This window comes from Apis mellifera, unplaced genomic scaffold (genome assembly GCF_003254395.2).
Source record: "Apis mellifera strain DH4 unplaced genomic scaffold, Amel_HAv3.1 GroupUN_248, whole genome shotgun sequence".
Lineage (NCBI taxonomy): Eukaryota > Metazoa > Arthropoda > Insecta > Hymenoptera > Apidae > Apis > Apis mellifera.
In genome coordinates, this window is record NW_020555859.1 from 409,766 (window position 1) to 426,751 (window position 16,986).

General features: G+C 19.1%; 3 protein-coding genes across 6 annotated transcripts; 2 read left to right on the plus strand and 1 right to left on the minus strand.

Moving 5' to 3' along the window:
* Positions 1-841: 841 nt before the first annotated feature.
* On the plus strand, positions 842-4,716 carry LOC552238 (cilia- and flagella-associated protein 52). Its single transcript, XM_026445973.1, has 9 exons — positions 842-1,122; positions 1,194-1,371; positions 1,460-1,709; positions 1,796-2,057; positions 3,131-3,303; positions 3,405-3,553; positions 3,618-3,763; positions 3,861-4,012; positions 4,157-4,716. The coding sequence occupies exons 1-9, from the start codon at positions 928-930 to the stop codon at positions 4,563-4,565; spliced, it is 1,914 nt and encodes a 637-aa protein (XP_026301758.1). The 5' UTR covers positions 842-927; the 3' UTR covers positions 4,566-4,716.
* A 4,498-nt stretch (positions 4,717-9,214) lies between these two features.
* On the minus strand, positions 9,215-10,987 carry LOC113219359 (autophagy protein 12-like). 4 transcript variants are annotated; one of them, XM_026445969.1, is made up of 4 exons: positions 10,863-10,987; positions 9,719-9,969; positions 9,486-9,637; positions 9,215-9,401 (listed from the first exon to the last, which is right to left on the minus strand). In XM_026445969.1, exons 2-4 carry the CDS (start codon positions 9,888-9,890, stop codon positions 9,279-9,281), a joined length of 447 nt encoding a protein of 148 aa, XP_026301754.1. In that variant the 5' UTR covers positions 9,891-9,969; positions 10,863-10,987; the 3' UTR covers positions 9,215-9,278. The 4 variants fall into 4 exon arrangements, with proteins under 4 accessions (XP_026301754.1, XP_026301756.1, XP_026301755.1 ...); XM_026445971.1 differs by having other exon boundaries at positions 9,486-9,622; positions 10,863-10,977; XM_026445970.1 differs by lacking the exon at positions 10,863-10,987 and adding an exon at positions 10,518-10,609.
* Positions 10,988-13,917: 2,930 nt separating this feature from the next.
* LOC409880 (26S proteasome non-ATPase regulatory subunit 12) lies at positions 13,918-16,383 on the plus strand. Its single transcript, XM_393370.7, has 8 exons — positions 13,918-14,171; positions 14,258-14,414; positions 14,515-14,751; positions 14,855-14,959; positions 15,035-15,216; positions 15,289-15,513; positions 15,604-15,760; positions 15,829-16,383. Exons 2-8 carry the CDS (start codon positions 14,292-14,294, stop codon positions 16,117-16,119), a joined length of 1,320 nt encoding a protein of 439 aa, XP_393370.4. The 5' UTR covers positions 13,918-14,171; positions 14,258-14,291; the 3' UTR covers positions 16,120-16,383.
* Positions 16,384-16,986: the final 603 nt, after the last annotated feature.

The following is a 16,986-nucleotide window of genomic DNA, read 5'->3' on the forward strand; positions in this document are numbered from 1 at the left end:
TTATTAAATATTTTAAAAAATATAAATAACTATATATATATATAAATTATTTAATAAAAAACCTAAAAAAAAATTGTAAAATATAAAAAAAAACTAAAATAAAATTTAATAGTTCAAAGTCTAGCAATAATTTTCAAATAAGTTTCAAATAATGTAATTTATTAAGTAAATTCTCTAATTTGTTAAAACTCTGTAATTTATTAAGTAAATTCCAAAAATATAATATTTTTTTAAATTTTTATTATCAAATTTCATTATTTTCATTACAATAAGAATTTTATTATTATGTTATAACAATAAACAATTAGAATTCTAAAAAATTGAAAATATTATTCAATATAATTAATATAAATTTTAATGAATCAAATTATTCTTTTTTGTTTCAAATAATATATATTTATTAAATACTTTCATCGATTATTTTGCATGCTATCTTGATACTTACGCTTAATATTTACGCGTTTGTGATTGTCATGACAACGTAATTGTTACGTTGTTAGAAGGAGTTGATGTATTTACTAGTTTATTAATTGATTATCATAAAAGATTAATCCAGTATATCCATAATAATATTTTTCATTATGGACATAAAAGAACTTGAAGTATTTGGAATAATAGCATTTGATGGTTAGTAGCTCATTTCGCAAAAATCAGAATTCATTAAAACTTTTCAATAAAAAGTTGTATTTGACATTATAATTGACATAACACATATATACACATATATAAAGTATATGAAGTATTTATTTATCATATAACCAAAAATATCATATAACCAAAAATATTATATATATGCGAATATATTATATTTTTTACTTTCTAAAATTTTCTTTAATCATATTTATTTAATATAACATTTATATTATTCAATTACAATGAATATGAACAATAAAGTGATCATTTTGAATAAATTTATTTTTAGGTATAATGAGAAATGGTTTAAAATTACATCCTGATGGAGAGCATCTTGTTTATCCAATGGGGAATAAAGTTACTGTGAAACATGTAAAAACGGGTGAACAATTCTTCTTTGCTGGTCATAAAAATTTCGTTTCTGCTTTATGTATTTCATCTTCTGGCGATTTAATAGCTTCTGGTCAAGTAAATCATCATGGTTTCAAGGTAATTTATTATATTTATTATTACTTTTATTAACTTCAAAATTAATTTAAACAATTAAATTATTTTCATAGGCAATGGTTATAATATGGGATTATGTCAATCGTAAAATGAAATTAAGCTATGAAATACACAAAGTTAGAGTTGAAGATGTATGTTTTACAGAAAATGGGAAATATCTTATTAGTCTTGGAGGAAGAGATGACGGTCGTATCATAGTATGGGATATTGAAAATGAAACTCCACTTTGCAGTAAATAATTTTAACTTCATTTCTTATATTTATTACTTCTGTAAAATTTATCAATCTTAATAATAACACTTGCATATCGTTAACTAAGGTACTTCCATTGGAAACGAATCGTTTGGAAATATTACACTAATTGCACGAACTAACGTTTGCCAAACTAGTTTTATGACTGCTGGAGATAAAACTTTGAAATTATGGCGTATCGATTTAGAAGAACGAAAAATGTATGGAACGGATGTAAAAATCGGAAAAATGAAGCGTGAAATTAATTGTCTAGTTATAAATGAAACTGATGAATATGTATATTGTGGAACGACATCTGGTGACATTATAAAAGCAAGGTTAATGATGATTCTTATTTTTTTTTTATTTTGCCATTTTTATTTATTAAATTATTTAAAAATTTCTTTTCTTTTTCATATTAAAGATTAAATATTGAAAAATCCAAAGAAATAACTAAATATCCGGTAATGATTGGATGTTATTCAAAGATACCGACGCAAAAAAGAAAAACAAATTCACAAAATGGAGAAATATACGCAGGAGGTGTAAAAAATTTATTGCTTTTAGAGAAAGAAAAATTAATTGTAGGTGCTGGCGATGGAACGGTCGAATTAATTGAAATAATAAAAGAATCAAAACTTACCGCAAAAATAACAAAAGCATTAGTCATACCGGCTATTATGACAGTGAGTATGTGTGAGTTTTCAAACAAATTTGAAATAATAATGAAATTCGTTTTTTTTTCCACAACTTTTATTTTACATATTCATATATATATTCTTTTATGTAAAAGAAAATATCATTTATTATTTTAATATCTTTTTCTAATTAATGATTGATGATTAATTTTTCAACCTGAAAAGAAATATGATTTAAACATGTTATGTATAAATTATTTTATATATTGTAGAAAGATATTAATAATGAATATAAAGCATAAAAGAATTATTTCACCGATTTTTTTAACCTCAATATTAAGAATTTTATTCACACATGTATGCATTAACTCCTTTTTATCAATTATCCACATATGCATGCATATATAAATATTAACTTTTTTTTATAGTGTTCTTTTCGATATAATATATCGAAAAGATATTACTTATATTAGATTTATTATTTATTTTTAAAAAAATGTGAATAACAATTGCGATATTAATTTTAAAAATTCCAATTTAAAATACATATATTTTGGCAATTTTTAAATCTTTGAAAAAATTTACAAAATAAAAATATAATTTTTAATCTTATAAAGTTAATTTTTAAATAAATTTTTAACAAATATCATATTTTATATTATATAAATATTATATATATTGTATTATATATATTTTAAAATTATATTTTAAAATATAAAAATAAGTTAATTTTTAAATAAAATATATCATATTATATATATTAAATATTAAATATATCATATTATATGATGTATACATTAAACTTTTTAAAATATTAAAATTAAAAAAAAAGAATTTGATTAAAAAAAATAGTTTCTAAAATAATTCAAAAATATATATCTCATTATCATGAAAATTGGTAAAAATTATAAAATTTAAAGCTTCATATTTGTATAAATAAATTTGAAATATATATAAATGATAAAAGTAATAATTTAAATTCTTTCCCCTAATGTCATATGTTCTATATCATATATTTGAATTTGAATAAAAATCTTGATATTGAGATGAAAAATATGATTGATTTAACATAGTGTAATTTAATTTAATTAATTAACAATTAAAAAACAATTTTTATATAGTATTGCTCAAGAAATGTATGTGGTATGGTGACATCAATGGTTCGGTATAAAAATGAATTTATATTAGTAGGAACCGCTTTGTGTGAAATTTATGAAATTGAATTGTCAAGATTTCATATGCGTTTGATTGTGACTTGTCATACGAATTCAATATTCGACGTGGCATTTCCACGGTAAATCGTTGCTTCTATTTAATTTAAAAAATGATTTTAATTTACATGTTATAAATGAGACAAAGAAAAAACAAAGTAAATATAAATCATATTTTTTATAGCAATTATTCAGAAATATTTGCAACAACTAGTAAAAATGACATACGGGTATGGAAATTAATTACCCAAAAAGAATTGCTTCGAATTTCTGTACCAAATTTTATTTGTTCTAGTATATGTTTCAATTGTAATGGTAATTCTATAATATCTGGTAAGTTACATTATACATATACATGTAATTATGTACATATTATAATTTTAATTTATTGAAAAAGCTTGGAACGATGGTGCAATAAGAGGATTCGCTTTGAATGGCGGAAAACTGTTATTCGAAATTAATGGCGCTCATACAAAATCTGTATCAACAATTACTATTACAAACGATGATAGTAAACTTATTAGTGGGGGCTGTGATGGACAGGTATATAAACGTTTACGTCTTTTTTTAAATTAGAATATATATCTCTTTATCGGAATAAAATTTAGATTTTTTATTTTTTGGTTTGATATTTATTTAGGTGCGAATATGGGATGCAAAATCAGAAATACGATATTTACTGCAAGTTTTAAAAGAACATAGAGGACCAATAACGTCATTACAAGTTTCACCAGATAATGAGAGTTTAATTAGTTCTAGCACTGATGGCACATGTATATTGTGGAATTTGAGGTAATAATAAAATAATGTAAATTTTAAAAAAATATATCAAAAGGAATATATCGAAATATTAATTATTATATATATATATATATATATATAGGATATATATTATATATATATATTATATAGGATTTAATTCATTTTTTCTTTTAGAAATTTTACGAGGAAGTTTATGTTGCGAGGAAATACAATGTACATGGCAACGTGTTTTGTTCCTAACGGTGTTCAAATTTTAACATGTGGTACAGATCGCAAAATAGCTTATTGGGAAACGTTGGATGGTTCGTTAGTTCGGGAAATTGAAGGTTCACTTACTGGAACGTTAAATACTATAAGTATTAGTCACGATGGACAATATTTTCTCACTGGATCAGATGATTCCATTATCAAATTATGGGAATATCGTACCGCTAATACTATTCGTTTAAGTCTTGCACATGCTGCCGCGGTTACTCGTTGTGTCTTTGCTCCAGATGATACATTTATTGTCACGGCAAGTGCAGACGGTGCTATAATGATTTGGAAATATCCTTTTTCAGAAAAATTAATAAACAAAGAATAACATAAACAATGACAAACTTTAATAATCAATAGCAAAGATATCATAAATATAATTTGTAGATCATGTTGTAAATAAGTTTCATGTAAATGACAAATATCTTTTTTCCATTTTTTAAATATATTCATAAAATCTATATATCAGTTCATAATAATCATTAATAAATTCAATGATCATTTCATTTCATATAAAAATTATTGTTTACATGAAAGAATCACATTTAAAAATCCTATTATATTTTATATTTTTATGTGAGATATTTTATACGGGCAGAACTATATAGAATTAATACAAATAAAAAAATATCACATTAATATAAATACTGAATAATTTAATGGCAAGTTATGTATAAATAGCGATAAAAAGAAATGATTCTTTCAAAAATTTAATTTAATCTTTTTCAGGATTTTAATATATTTATAGAGTACTTTTTAAAGATCGGTTTTAGGCATCATCAAAAATTGCTGTATGAAAATGTTGACCAACATTTATTTGTTAAGTTATAAGCAGTTTAAGTTTACAATAGATGAAATGAGATGGAGAGTTGCTTATTCTGAGATAAATATACATTCTTATTCATAAATTAAATATTTGAATCTTTATTAAAAATTATTAATATCTAGACTATTATAATTTCATGAAAAGAAAACTTACAACAATCCATTCACGTTCAATTTAAAATATGAAGCCTCTACTTTCAAAATTCTTGCTTAATTTTTTTCATTTGTATCATATAGCAAAAAGAGAAGAAATATAAATTTTTTGATTGAAAAACAGTTTCACATATTTTTCAAAATTCAATAGAATGACTAAATAAAATTATACAACGAATTTTGAAGGATCATTTAAAAAAGTTTTAATCTTCTAAATTTGTGATGAATTTAGTCATAAAAAAATTTTTTCATCTTCATAGAAAATTTAAATTTGCAAAATTTTTAACGAAAAAACTATGCTCGTTTCCGTCATATAATGCATAAATATCATTTGATGAAAATTGGAACTTAATATTTTAAAATGAATTAAATGATGGCATAACTTTTTTTCATGAAATTATAATAATTCAAATATCAATTAACAATAGTTTAAATATCAATTAGATTCAAATGTTCAGTAACTTATAGACAAAAATATATATACCATGGTATCTATTTAATGCATTTAAATTATTATAATTTAATAAATAAATAGTTATTATATATTATATATTTCCAATTATACTATCTTTCTTTATTATTGTTATTGTTTTTATTTTATTTCATTTAACTTAAATTATATTACTTATTTATATTAATTATATAACTTATATTAAATTATAGATCTATTAATTAATATTATAATTATATATATTATTAATTAACATTATAACTATATATATAATATATTAAATTAACTATATATATGTATATATATATATATATATGTATCTAAAAAAAGATATACGAGACAATAGAGAATTAAAACTCCATTCATTTACTTATCCACATACAAAATTATATAATCTTATACATATATCTTGTATATATACAAAATGATATTTTCATATTTTCATATTTTCAGCTAAAATCTATCTTTATGAATATAATTTTCTAAAATTAATGCATTAAATTTACATTTTTTGAATGAAAGTTTTTTTCAAAATCATTATTTTTTAATTTACTATTTTTTAAAATAAATTAGATTTTTATTTTAAATATTCATGCCAATTCTTTATAAAGTTTTTACAAGATATAATAATGTACGAAATATAATTAGATAGAAATAATTTCCATGGGAAAATAATTTTTTTAATTTTTTACTTATAATATATATATATGTATATATATATTGAATGAGAATAAAAAAAATTGAATAAAAATTATTTTACAGTTACAAATAAATTAAAATTATAAAAAACAATTTTTATTTAAAACTTTCTATTCGAAAAAATCAAATATAAAATAAATTGATTACAAAATAAAAAATAAAATAAAAATAAGATAAAATTGATTAATTGATTGATATAAATATACTTGATAAATTCGATTCTTCTTAAAAATGATGCACAATAAATTATGAAAAAAAATAACAAAAAAGTAATTCAAAAATTCAATCAATAAATTTTTAAAATCAAAGAATATAATTTTCGATCACTGATCAATAAAAAATTTGAAAAGATGAATATTATATTTAAAATTTTAGTTTCAGATATTGATTATTTTTCTGAGATATTAATAAAAAATTTTCGATATTATATATTGAAAGCATATATTAAAAAATTATTAATGCATTAAATTTTTCTAGATATTAATAATAATCTTCTGATATTTGTAGTCGACAAATATTGAATTAATAACCAATAAAGTTTAGCTATATCAGATTTTATAATATGATCTATATATAATCCATTAAAAATTTGATCAAAAAATTCTTAAAAAATTAAATACATTTGATTTATTAAATGTCAAAGATGATATGGAAATAGAAAAAAAATGAATTTGCAAGTAAAAGCATTATATAAATGTTATTATTTTGGGCAGATTTTGAATAAAAATAATAGTATTAACTTAGATTAGAATTTATAAAAGTAGCTTTTGTGAGAAAAGTGTCAATATTTATGATTTTTCATAAAAACAATTGAAGTTTTTATATAGGATTTTATAAATTACCAAGATTATTCATTATTAAATACTTAATAAATATTTAATAACAGTAAAGACAGTATTAATAATGTTCATATAATAAGAATTCAATATATATTATTAAAAATATCTTGGAAATTAATAAATACCTCAAGCTAAAATTTTATATTTAAGCTCCAATTTTAAGATCCAGACTATCTCTTTCAAGTCAATCAGCCACTGAGATTTCTCAGAACTACAATTCATCAAATAATAATGAATCTAAAAAATATAAAATTCAAATGATGAATTCAATATTATGCATAATGATCTGAAAATGATATTTATATTATTTTTTTTTATATAAATTAAATTTTTATGATAATTTTTGATTAAATATTGTAATATTATTATAATTCAATTTAATATTCAATAAATTTCATTAAATTTGCAATAATGAAATAATATTTTTGAAACAAAGATATATATAATATATTATAAAAAAAGAGAAAAAAGGAATATTTAATATAAAATAAAAAAATTTTCACTTAAAATTTCAATATTTTTTATAAAATATATTTTTATTTTTAATTATTTTCATATCATGAGAATTTTATCACTATTAAGTATATTTTATATAGTTGATTTGAAAAATCTAGATAATGAAAATAATAAATAATAAATAATGAAAAAATAATAAAAATCACAATAATAATAGAACATCATGAAAGTTTATATTTTTGCAATTGATGTTTTATATCTATTTGTGAATGATATACACAATATAAATGAATTTGTTTAGAATTCTATAAAATATATCTCAAAGATTACTTTTTTTGCTATTTTTTTGAGTATATTATTGTATTTTTATTTTTGCTAGGAAAAAAGGCAAAGCATATGAAAAGCCACAATTTTAAAAAAATATCAACATTATATACAACTATTATGTTAAAGAATTAACATTTAATATTTGTAAAAGTAAATAACTTTATAATACTAATAATATATAATAGATAAATAATTAATAAATAAAATTCATACAAAAATATTAGAAAAACATCTACATCTTTCAAATCCTTCTTGAAGTAACTATACAGTTATATCGCTACATGCATCTAAAAATATACATGGCAAAATATAACTTATTAACAGAATAAAAATTAAATTATTAAAATCAAAATAAAATTAAAAATTGTAGATTTGAAAGAATGTAGTAGAAGGCTGCTGTTATAAAATTTATATTATTTTTTTACCATAGTTTTTATACAAATCAAATCTAATACTATTACTTAATCATTTCTTTAAAACTTTAATAAAAGTTTTATTAATATTAATTTTATTTATAGATTAATAAATATTTATAATACAATTAAATAATTAATAATAAATAATATATATTGTACAATTTAAAAAAAAAAATAAAATATCTAATGTTTAAATGTTAAAATTGTTTAATTTAAATATTTTAATGGTCTATTATAATGAACATTTAAACAAGTTTTATAACGAATTTCTAGATTTTTAGAATATTATTCCCAATTATTGAAAATGGATATTTTGGATTTTGAAATTTTGAAATCACTTTATACTAAAAAATTTATTTCAAAATTAAATTTGAAAAATAAATTTACTTTTGTTTTTTTTATAATTTTTAAATTCATTTAAATTCAACAATAAAAAATAAATTCAACATTTAAATTCAACAATATCTTAACGAATATCTTAATAAAATTATATTTATATTTTTTGTTTAAAAAACAAAACTTTAAAAAATTATATTTTTATATATTTTACTACATTCTATATAATAGCATCTACAATATGATAAATTTACAATGACTTAAAAAAATGAAAAAAAATATATAAAAAATCATTTTCTTTAAACATAATATTTTCATTTAATTGGTATATTATGATATTTCTATATTATTTTATGATGTTTATGATTATGAAATTTATTACAATAAAATTTATATTATTCAATGTAATTAAAAAACTCATTAAATACTTATCAAATAATGTTTATACAATAATAAAATTTTTTAAACTTAAATATGTATAATATACATTATATATGTATTTATGTAATAATTCATAAAATTATCATGTAAGCATAATTTTAACCCCAAGCTTGGCTTTTACAATAATGTAATATTAATTTTCCGTCTGCACCATAGCAATCGTATAAATTTTTCAGTGCTTGATCTGGTGCAGGAGCAAATGTTTGATTTACATATAGAAACTAATAAAGAAAAGAGAAAATATATTTATATATATATATATCTACACATATATAACATGAATATAATTTTTATTTTACACTTACCAATTTTTCATTTGAATCTAATTTAAGATATCTTCTAATAAAATCAGAAATACGACCAATACAATAATCTTGACTGACAGACCACTTTTTTTGTTTCATTATTGGTGCATTGCCAGTTGCTTTTAACAAAATATCAACTGAAAAATTAAATACTAATAAAATAATTGTTTTATATTATATCTTATTAATATTCAATTTATTATTATATCTTTAGCAAACAAGAAATCTTTTACTTTTTGCTTTGTCCTTAGAAGTAATTTGAACTCCATTTCGAACTAATGGTGTTTCTGAATGAATTGTTTCAAAACTGGCAGATGCATCTTCGTTTGTTAAATTTTCTCCCATTTTTTCAGATTTACCAATAATTTCAGCTATAACATATTCATTTCCTTCTTTCTCCGTCATTATGTACGTTAAGTTTCAAATGCCCGTCAAAAAAGAAAAATAGACGAAACAAATTCTTATTGTTTGATTTTTGATTCTCCTGATTTAATACACATAAATATTATTAAAAAAGATTACATAAATTTAAAAAATTATTGAATCATAAACTAAAATTTAATCAATGTAGAATTATGTAGAATTGAAATAAAACATAGAATTATCGATAAATACAAATAACATAACATTATTTTTACATTAAGCAAAATGTAAACATTTGCATTAATTTTATTTTTAATATATAAAATAAATTATCGCAAATAAATTTTTTATGCATAAATTAGAATTACGAATGTTCCAACAATATTCAAATTTTAGCCATCAGTAACAACACAATAATATCTTTTATATATATATATATATATATATAATAAAATAAAAACATAGAAAATAATTATTCAATGATTATTATTTTATTATGATTATGATTTTTATCATTAATAATTTTTCTCAATTTTAGATAAACTATTTTAATTAAACTATTTAAATATTAACAATTGAATTTTTTTTAATTATATTTATAATTAAATAAATATTTTAACAAATTCTAGGAAAACTCAAATTTTATAAAAGAATTTTAATTACAATTACATTAGTAATAAAATAAGAAACATCGAGCATTTTAAATTAAGATAATTTTTCGTTAAAGAATATATTAAAAAAAAAATTTTAAAAACTTATATTTTATTTGGATTAATTGCAAATGGATTATGATGGAAAAAAAAAATAATAAACTAACTATAATAAACTAACTATAATAATTATAAAAATAACTAGCTACTTTCAAAAAAAATAACCGAATAGTAACTGGAAAATTAACTAGTTAGAACAATAAAAAAAAAAGAATCTATTTTTCAGACAAGGTTAAGCTATTTTTATCCAATTTTAAATGGATTTTTTATCAAAATTTTATTTTTTTTTTTTTTGTAAAAATACCTGAGTAGGTGTATAACAATAATATCTGAGTAGAGAAAAACATAGAGAATAAAAATAATAATGAGGAATATACAGAAACAAAAGTTTTGTAGAGAAGAAAGCGAACCCAATATAGCGAACCAAATATATTTTAATACTGATATATATAGAAAACAGGATTGACTATATTATTATTATTATTCATTAAATTCTTATAAAAATGAAACAATCTGAAATATAGAAGAAATTTCAAAAGTTACGAATAAAATAAGATTTTTAATAATTACCAACATTTCAACTTCTATTATAGTAATTTAACAATATATTTTAAAAAAATTATAATAAAAGCAGACAATTTGGACTTCCAAAGAAACAAAAAAATTGTTTGAAACTCTTACTTGACTATTTTAAAGTAATATTTATTACAATGCAAGTAATATTTCTTGCAAAAACATTTTTTTTCCAAAACAAGAATCTTAATCTTAAATTTAAAAAAACTCAATTCAAAAAACATCAAAAAAATTTGTTTTAAATAATTTTTTATAAAATATAATTATAAATATACATATATAAATAGCTATACACATATATATTTATATATATTTTAAAATATATATATATATATATTTATAGTTTAGTTATAGTAAGTTGGCAACACTGTCCAAATTCAGTCCTTGATGATTTGATAATTTATCAAACAAAATTGATAAAAAAAGTGAAAATATCGATCTTTATAATATTGATTTTTTTTTTAATTTAAAAATAAGAAGTTTCTAGAAACTTCAATTAAATTTATATAAAAATTTATTTCTTGGAAAGTTTTATTTAATCATATTTAAAAATATTAATTGAATTAATATTAATCTAGACGAACATTTTATTTAATCATTTTTTATTAATATTAAGTTTGTTTTTAAAAATAATTTTTCTTATGTGAACATAAATATAAATAAATATTTTTAAGCATAATATATATATATATATATATATATATATATATATATATATATATATATATAAATTTGAAAATAAAGATTATATTCTTTCCTAAATCTCAAAATTTCTAAATAAAAAACAAAAAAAAAAATTATATTTTTTACTAAAAGAAAAATATAATTAAATTATATATTATTAAAATAATTGAAATTCATAAGAAAAATATGGATATCCAAATATTCGTAATAAAACATTGATATTTGTCACTAATATCGTGTTTCATTCACTATTTGTTATCCCTATTATCTCTATTATTGAAAATTATTAATTTCGGATTCTCACATTTTCCTGAGATTTTATAAAATATTTTATGAAATTTGTTTTTGTCATAGTATTATTATGATATTAAAATATATTTAGTGACATTTAGATATATTAAAATACATTTAGTACGATAATATGAGGAATATAACATTTTTCATTTTGTATTTTTTATTTATAGTATATTTATATTGTATAATATAATATAGTAATTTAATAATATAATTTTATAATTTTATAATATAGTAATTTAATAATAATATAGTAAATCTAATATATAATATAGTAATAATATAGTAAATAAAAATAGTATAGTAGTATAAAAATAATTTCTTTCAATTTTCCAATTTATTTTTTACAGTTTTTCTCAATTTACCAATTTATTTTTTATTATTTTTTTTTCTTTATTGTTAAAAAGGAAAGATTTTGAAAAAATGGAATACAAATTATACAAAATATAATAAAAATTATCAAATATATTCAAATATTTGCTTTTCATTTTTAAAATGTTTTACAAATATTTATAAATTATTAATTATAAATTAATAAAATTAAAATAAAAATAAATAAATATGTATTTTGATTAATTGTTTTTATTAACTATTAAAAAAGTTAATAATTTTCTTCATCTATACAAATACAATAAAATAAAGACATAATAATAAAATAAAAAACATAATAAATGATAATGATTTATTTTAGCTAAAAATCATGAAAAATTTTAATTAAATTATTGCACATTAATATTTAATTTAAATAATTAAAATTATTTATGATTTAAATATATATATGTGATAATTATGATAATATAATAATTACATATTTTGTTTAAATTATTATTTATTTTCTTAAACACTTGATTTTTTTCACATAAATAATTATATGAAAAATATAAACAATCAATTAAAAATGTATGAAAAAATTATATTTAAAAATTTTTAATTTTAAAATTAAAAACTTTCTTTTTTATTAAAAATTTAAATTTAAATTTATCAAAAATTTACTTGTATTATTATTATTATTTAATATTTTTATTTAATATATTATTATATTAATTTATTATATATTAATATATTATTATTTAATAATTTTTTTAATTATTGTAGAATTTTTTTATGTAAAGTATTATGTAAAATATTTAAATTATCTACTATATTAATTTATATAAAATATATTTTTATTATGTGTTTCTTTTTTTAAATTTTATTTTATAAAATTAAATAATATGAATAGAATAATATGATTACTGGCCATTCACATTAAAATTCAAATAATATTATGATAATATTTTTAATTAAGATGATGTATAAACTTATCATATTTTTTTAAATATTATTGTAATATTTTTGCTTTTATATATTAAATTATAATATTTCTTTTAATATAATTTAATATTTATAATTGATTGCAAAAATCTTTTCTTTAATAATTTTTTTTAAGAATTGTCTTTATTATTTATTTTAATATTATTCATTTTTAATAGCTTATTGTGTACTTAATTATTCACTTTTAAAAATTATAATTTTATTTATAAAATAATTTAAATTTATATTAATATTTGTTTAAATATAAATATTTTAAATATAAACGCTATAAGCACTATAACCTTAAATTTATCCAAAATTTATATATATTCTTTTATAACATATAATATTTATATATTGTTTCTATTTATTATAATTATATATAATATAGTATATATAATATTTATATATTATTTACATATCAAGAATTTATATTGACTCCCAATTCCAATAGCGAAAGCAATGTTGCCAAATTTAACATCATAGCTTATATGTATTTTAAGTAGTGGTTAACTTTAACATTTATTGGTACTGTTTTACAAATGGTGGATGACAATCAGTTTTAAGTCATGTGGAATGAGAAAAATTTTAGATTTACGTGAATTTTATATAAAAAATCATATGTGAAGAAAATATTTCTTAAAAAAAATATTTATATTTTCCTATTATATTTGGTCAAATAAAACACAATTCTTTTGACAAAGAAAAATTATCAGAATTGTTTCATTGAAAGAAGTTTGCTTTGCAATTTGTAGATATTTCAATTAAGGTAACTTATTGATATTTTTAAATTTATAATTTATTTATATTTTTAATGTTAAATATTTTAACTGATTATTCTTCTAATTAATAAAGGGCAAGATTATTGGATTTTAATAAAATTTTAAAAATGGAGGTGGATTATAGTAGCAATTGTGATGTTAAAATTCCAGAATGTAAAAAATTAGCAAGTGAAGGAAAGTTACATGATGCTTTGGACCAATTACTAGCATTAGAAAAACTAGCACGAACAGTTAGGCTTTTAATTAATTTTATATTTAATTTTATATTTGTTGTATATTTAATTTTATATTGTTTGTGATTAAAATATGCAAATAATAAAAATTTTTTAGAGTGCAGATGTGGCATCTACATCTCGAATTCTTGTTGCTATTGTTCAAATTTGTCTAGAAGCAAAGAATTGGGCAGTATTAAATGAACACATAGTATTGTTGTCCAAAAGACGTTCTCAATTAAAACGAGCTGTTACAGCAATGGTTCAAGAATGTTGTACTTATGTAGATAAAATGCCTGATAAAGAAACCAAAATTAAATTGATAGAAACATTACGTACTGTAACAGAAGGAAAGGTAAAGCATCTAGACTTTATAATTATTTCAAATTAAATTTTTAAATATCTAAAAAATTAATAGTATTAAAAATATAAATAATAAAAAGTAATTCTTGTTAAAGATATATGTAGAAGTTGAAAGAGCAAGACTTACTCATCGTTTGGCAAAAATCAAAGAAGAAGATGGAGATATTTCGGGTGCAGCAGCTGTTATGCTTGAATTACAAGTATGAAATTTTTAGAAAAAAAATAAAATAATAGATAGTTAAAAATTATGTATAATAAAATTTTATTTATTTTAGGTTGAAACATATGGTAGTATGTCACGTTTAGAAAAAGCATCTCTTATTCTAGAGCAAATGCGATTATGTTTAGCAAAAAAAGATTTTATGCGCACTCAAATAATAGCTAAGAAAATTAATGTTAAATTTTTTAATGATGAAAATGATGAAGAAACACAATCTCTTAAATTGAAATATTATGAGTAAGCAAATTAATAATTATCAATTTGAATTAATAAATTTAAAATTTATTATTGAAAAAAATTTTATTTCAGTCTAATGATGGAATTGGCTCGTCATGAAGGTTGGCATTTAGAATTATGTAGACATAATCGAGCAGTATTGGAAACTCCAGCAGTTAGAGATGATCCTGAAAAAAGACATGTTGCACTTTCACGAGCTGTTCTGTATCTCGTACTTGCACCACATGAACCAGAACAAGCTGATTTGACCCATAGGTTGCTTTCTGATAAACTTCTTGATGAGATACCAACATACAAGTACTATTTATTTGTTTTTTAAAAAAAAAATTAATTATAAATCTTTTATTTTTTGTATTAGCAATAAATTTTTATTTTTATTTTGCTTAGGGAATTATTACGACTTTTTGTAAATCCAGAACTAATAAAATGGTCAGGACTTTGCGAAATTTACGAAAGAGATCTTAAAGCTACAGAAGTTTTTAGTCTATGGACTGAAGAAGGACGTAAACGATGGGCCGATCTTCGAAATCGTGTTGTCGAACATGTAAGTTTAAAAACTAAGAATTTCACTTTATTTTAACAAAATTATATTGAATATTTATTTCACTATAGAATATCAGAATTATGGCAAAATATTACACAAAAATTACATTGACTCGCATGGCTGAATTATTGGATTTACCAGTTGAAGAAACTGAAGCATGTCTATGCAGTTTAGTAGAAACTGGTGTGATAAATGCCCGTACGGATCGTCCAGCCGGTGTGGTTCGTTTTACAGGAACCCAAGAGCCGGCTGCTCTTTTGGACGCATGGGCTGCATCTTTATCAAAATTAATGAGTCTTGTCAATCATACAACTCATCTTATTCATCAAGAAGAAATGTTGGCTGTAGCTCAATCCTGAAAGATAAATTTTCACTTTTTCTTTTTCCCTATTTTTTTTTCTCCTTTCTTTCTTCTCTTTGTATCAAAACTTGTTTAATTTTCTTCTTTATATAATCCTTTTACTTTTTTAAAAGTTATTTCCATAAAATGACTGCACATAAATAATTGTACACTTTCTATAAAACTTTAAAAAACTTTAAAAAAAACATTTAAAGAGTTGCTTTTGGTCTGTTTTTAACGCGTGTACTATATCTTAAAAATAAACATTATGCGAAACATAAAACGTCGTTTTTTATTCGTTTTAATATTAAGTAATACATTTTAAATGAACAATCAAATTTTTTACAAATTTTGCTAATAATAACGTAATATCTTTTTTATATTTTTGTTTTCATAATTTATCATAATTTTTAATACGCAAAATGCGTAAGTTTTTCTATTTTGTAAATGTTAAATTTGAATAAATTTGTAATAAAAACTTACATACTCTCTAACTCTATAATGATAATGAGATAATTATCTAAAATTATTAAAAATTTTAATGATAATTATATAAATTTTATTTTTAATATGAATTGAAACAACATATTTTAATAAATAAAATTTATCATATTATTGCAACTTCTTTTTCAATTTATAAAATTTATATTCTATGAAAAATATAACATAAAAATTTTTATATGAATTATATGAATTTTTCGTATTATATTCATAAAAATTTATATGTTTAAAAAAACTTATACTAGTTATTATATTAATATGTAAATTTTCTGCGTATAACTTCACTTTGTGAGAAATTCTTTCATTAATTGAATGATTGACATATCTTATAAATTTTTTTTAATTCAAATACTTTTTATAAAAAAAATATGCGTAATCGTTGCAT

Bases quoted from the DNA above. Each gene is read 5' to 3' on its own strand.
- LOC552238 (XM_026445973.1), top strand. From the start codon at position 928: ATGAGAAATGGTTTAAAATTACATCCTGATGGAGAGCATCTTGTTTAT. The intron at 1,710-1,795 runs GTTAATGATGAT...TTCATATTAAAG, and splicing joins GGTGACATTATAAAAGCAAG to ATTAAATATTGAAAAATCCA. The intron at 3,764-3,860 runs GTATATAAACGT...ATATTTATTTAG, and splicing joins GTGGGGGCTGTGATGGACAG to GTGCGAATATGGGATGCAAA.
- LOC113219359 (XM_026445969.1), bottom strand. From the start codon at position 9,890: ATGACGGAGAAAGAAGGAAATGAATATGTTATAGCTGAAATTATTGGT. The intron at 9,638-9,718 runs GTAAAAGATTTC...TTATTTTATTAG, and splicing joins TTCTAAGGACAAAGCAAAAA to TATTTAATTTTTCAGTTGAT. The intron at 9,402-9,485 runs GTAAGTGTAAAA...TTTCTTTATTAG, and splicing joins TAGATTCAAATGAAAAATTG to TTTCTATATGTAAATCAAAC.
- LOC409880 (XM_393370.7), top strand. From the start codon at position 14,292: ATGGAGGTGGATTATAGTAGCAATTGTGATGTTAAAATTCCAGAATGT. The intron at 15,514-15,603 runs GTACTATTTATT...TATTTTGCTTAG, and splicing joins GATGAGATACCAACATACAA to GGAATTATTACGACTTTTTG. The intron at 15,761-15,828 runs GTAAGTTTAAAA...ATTTCACTATAG, and splicing joins GAAATCGTGTTGTCGAACAT to AATATCAGAATTATGGCAAA.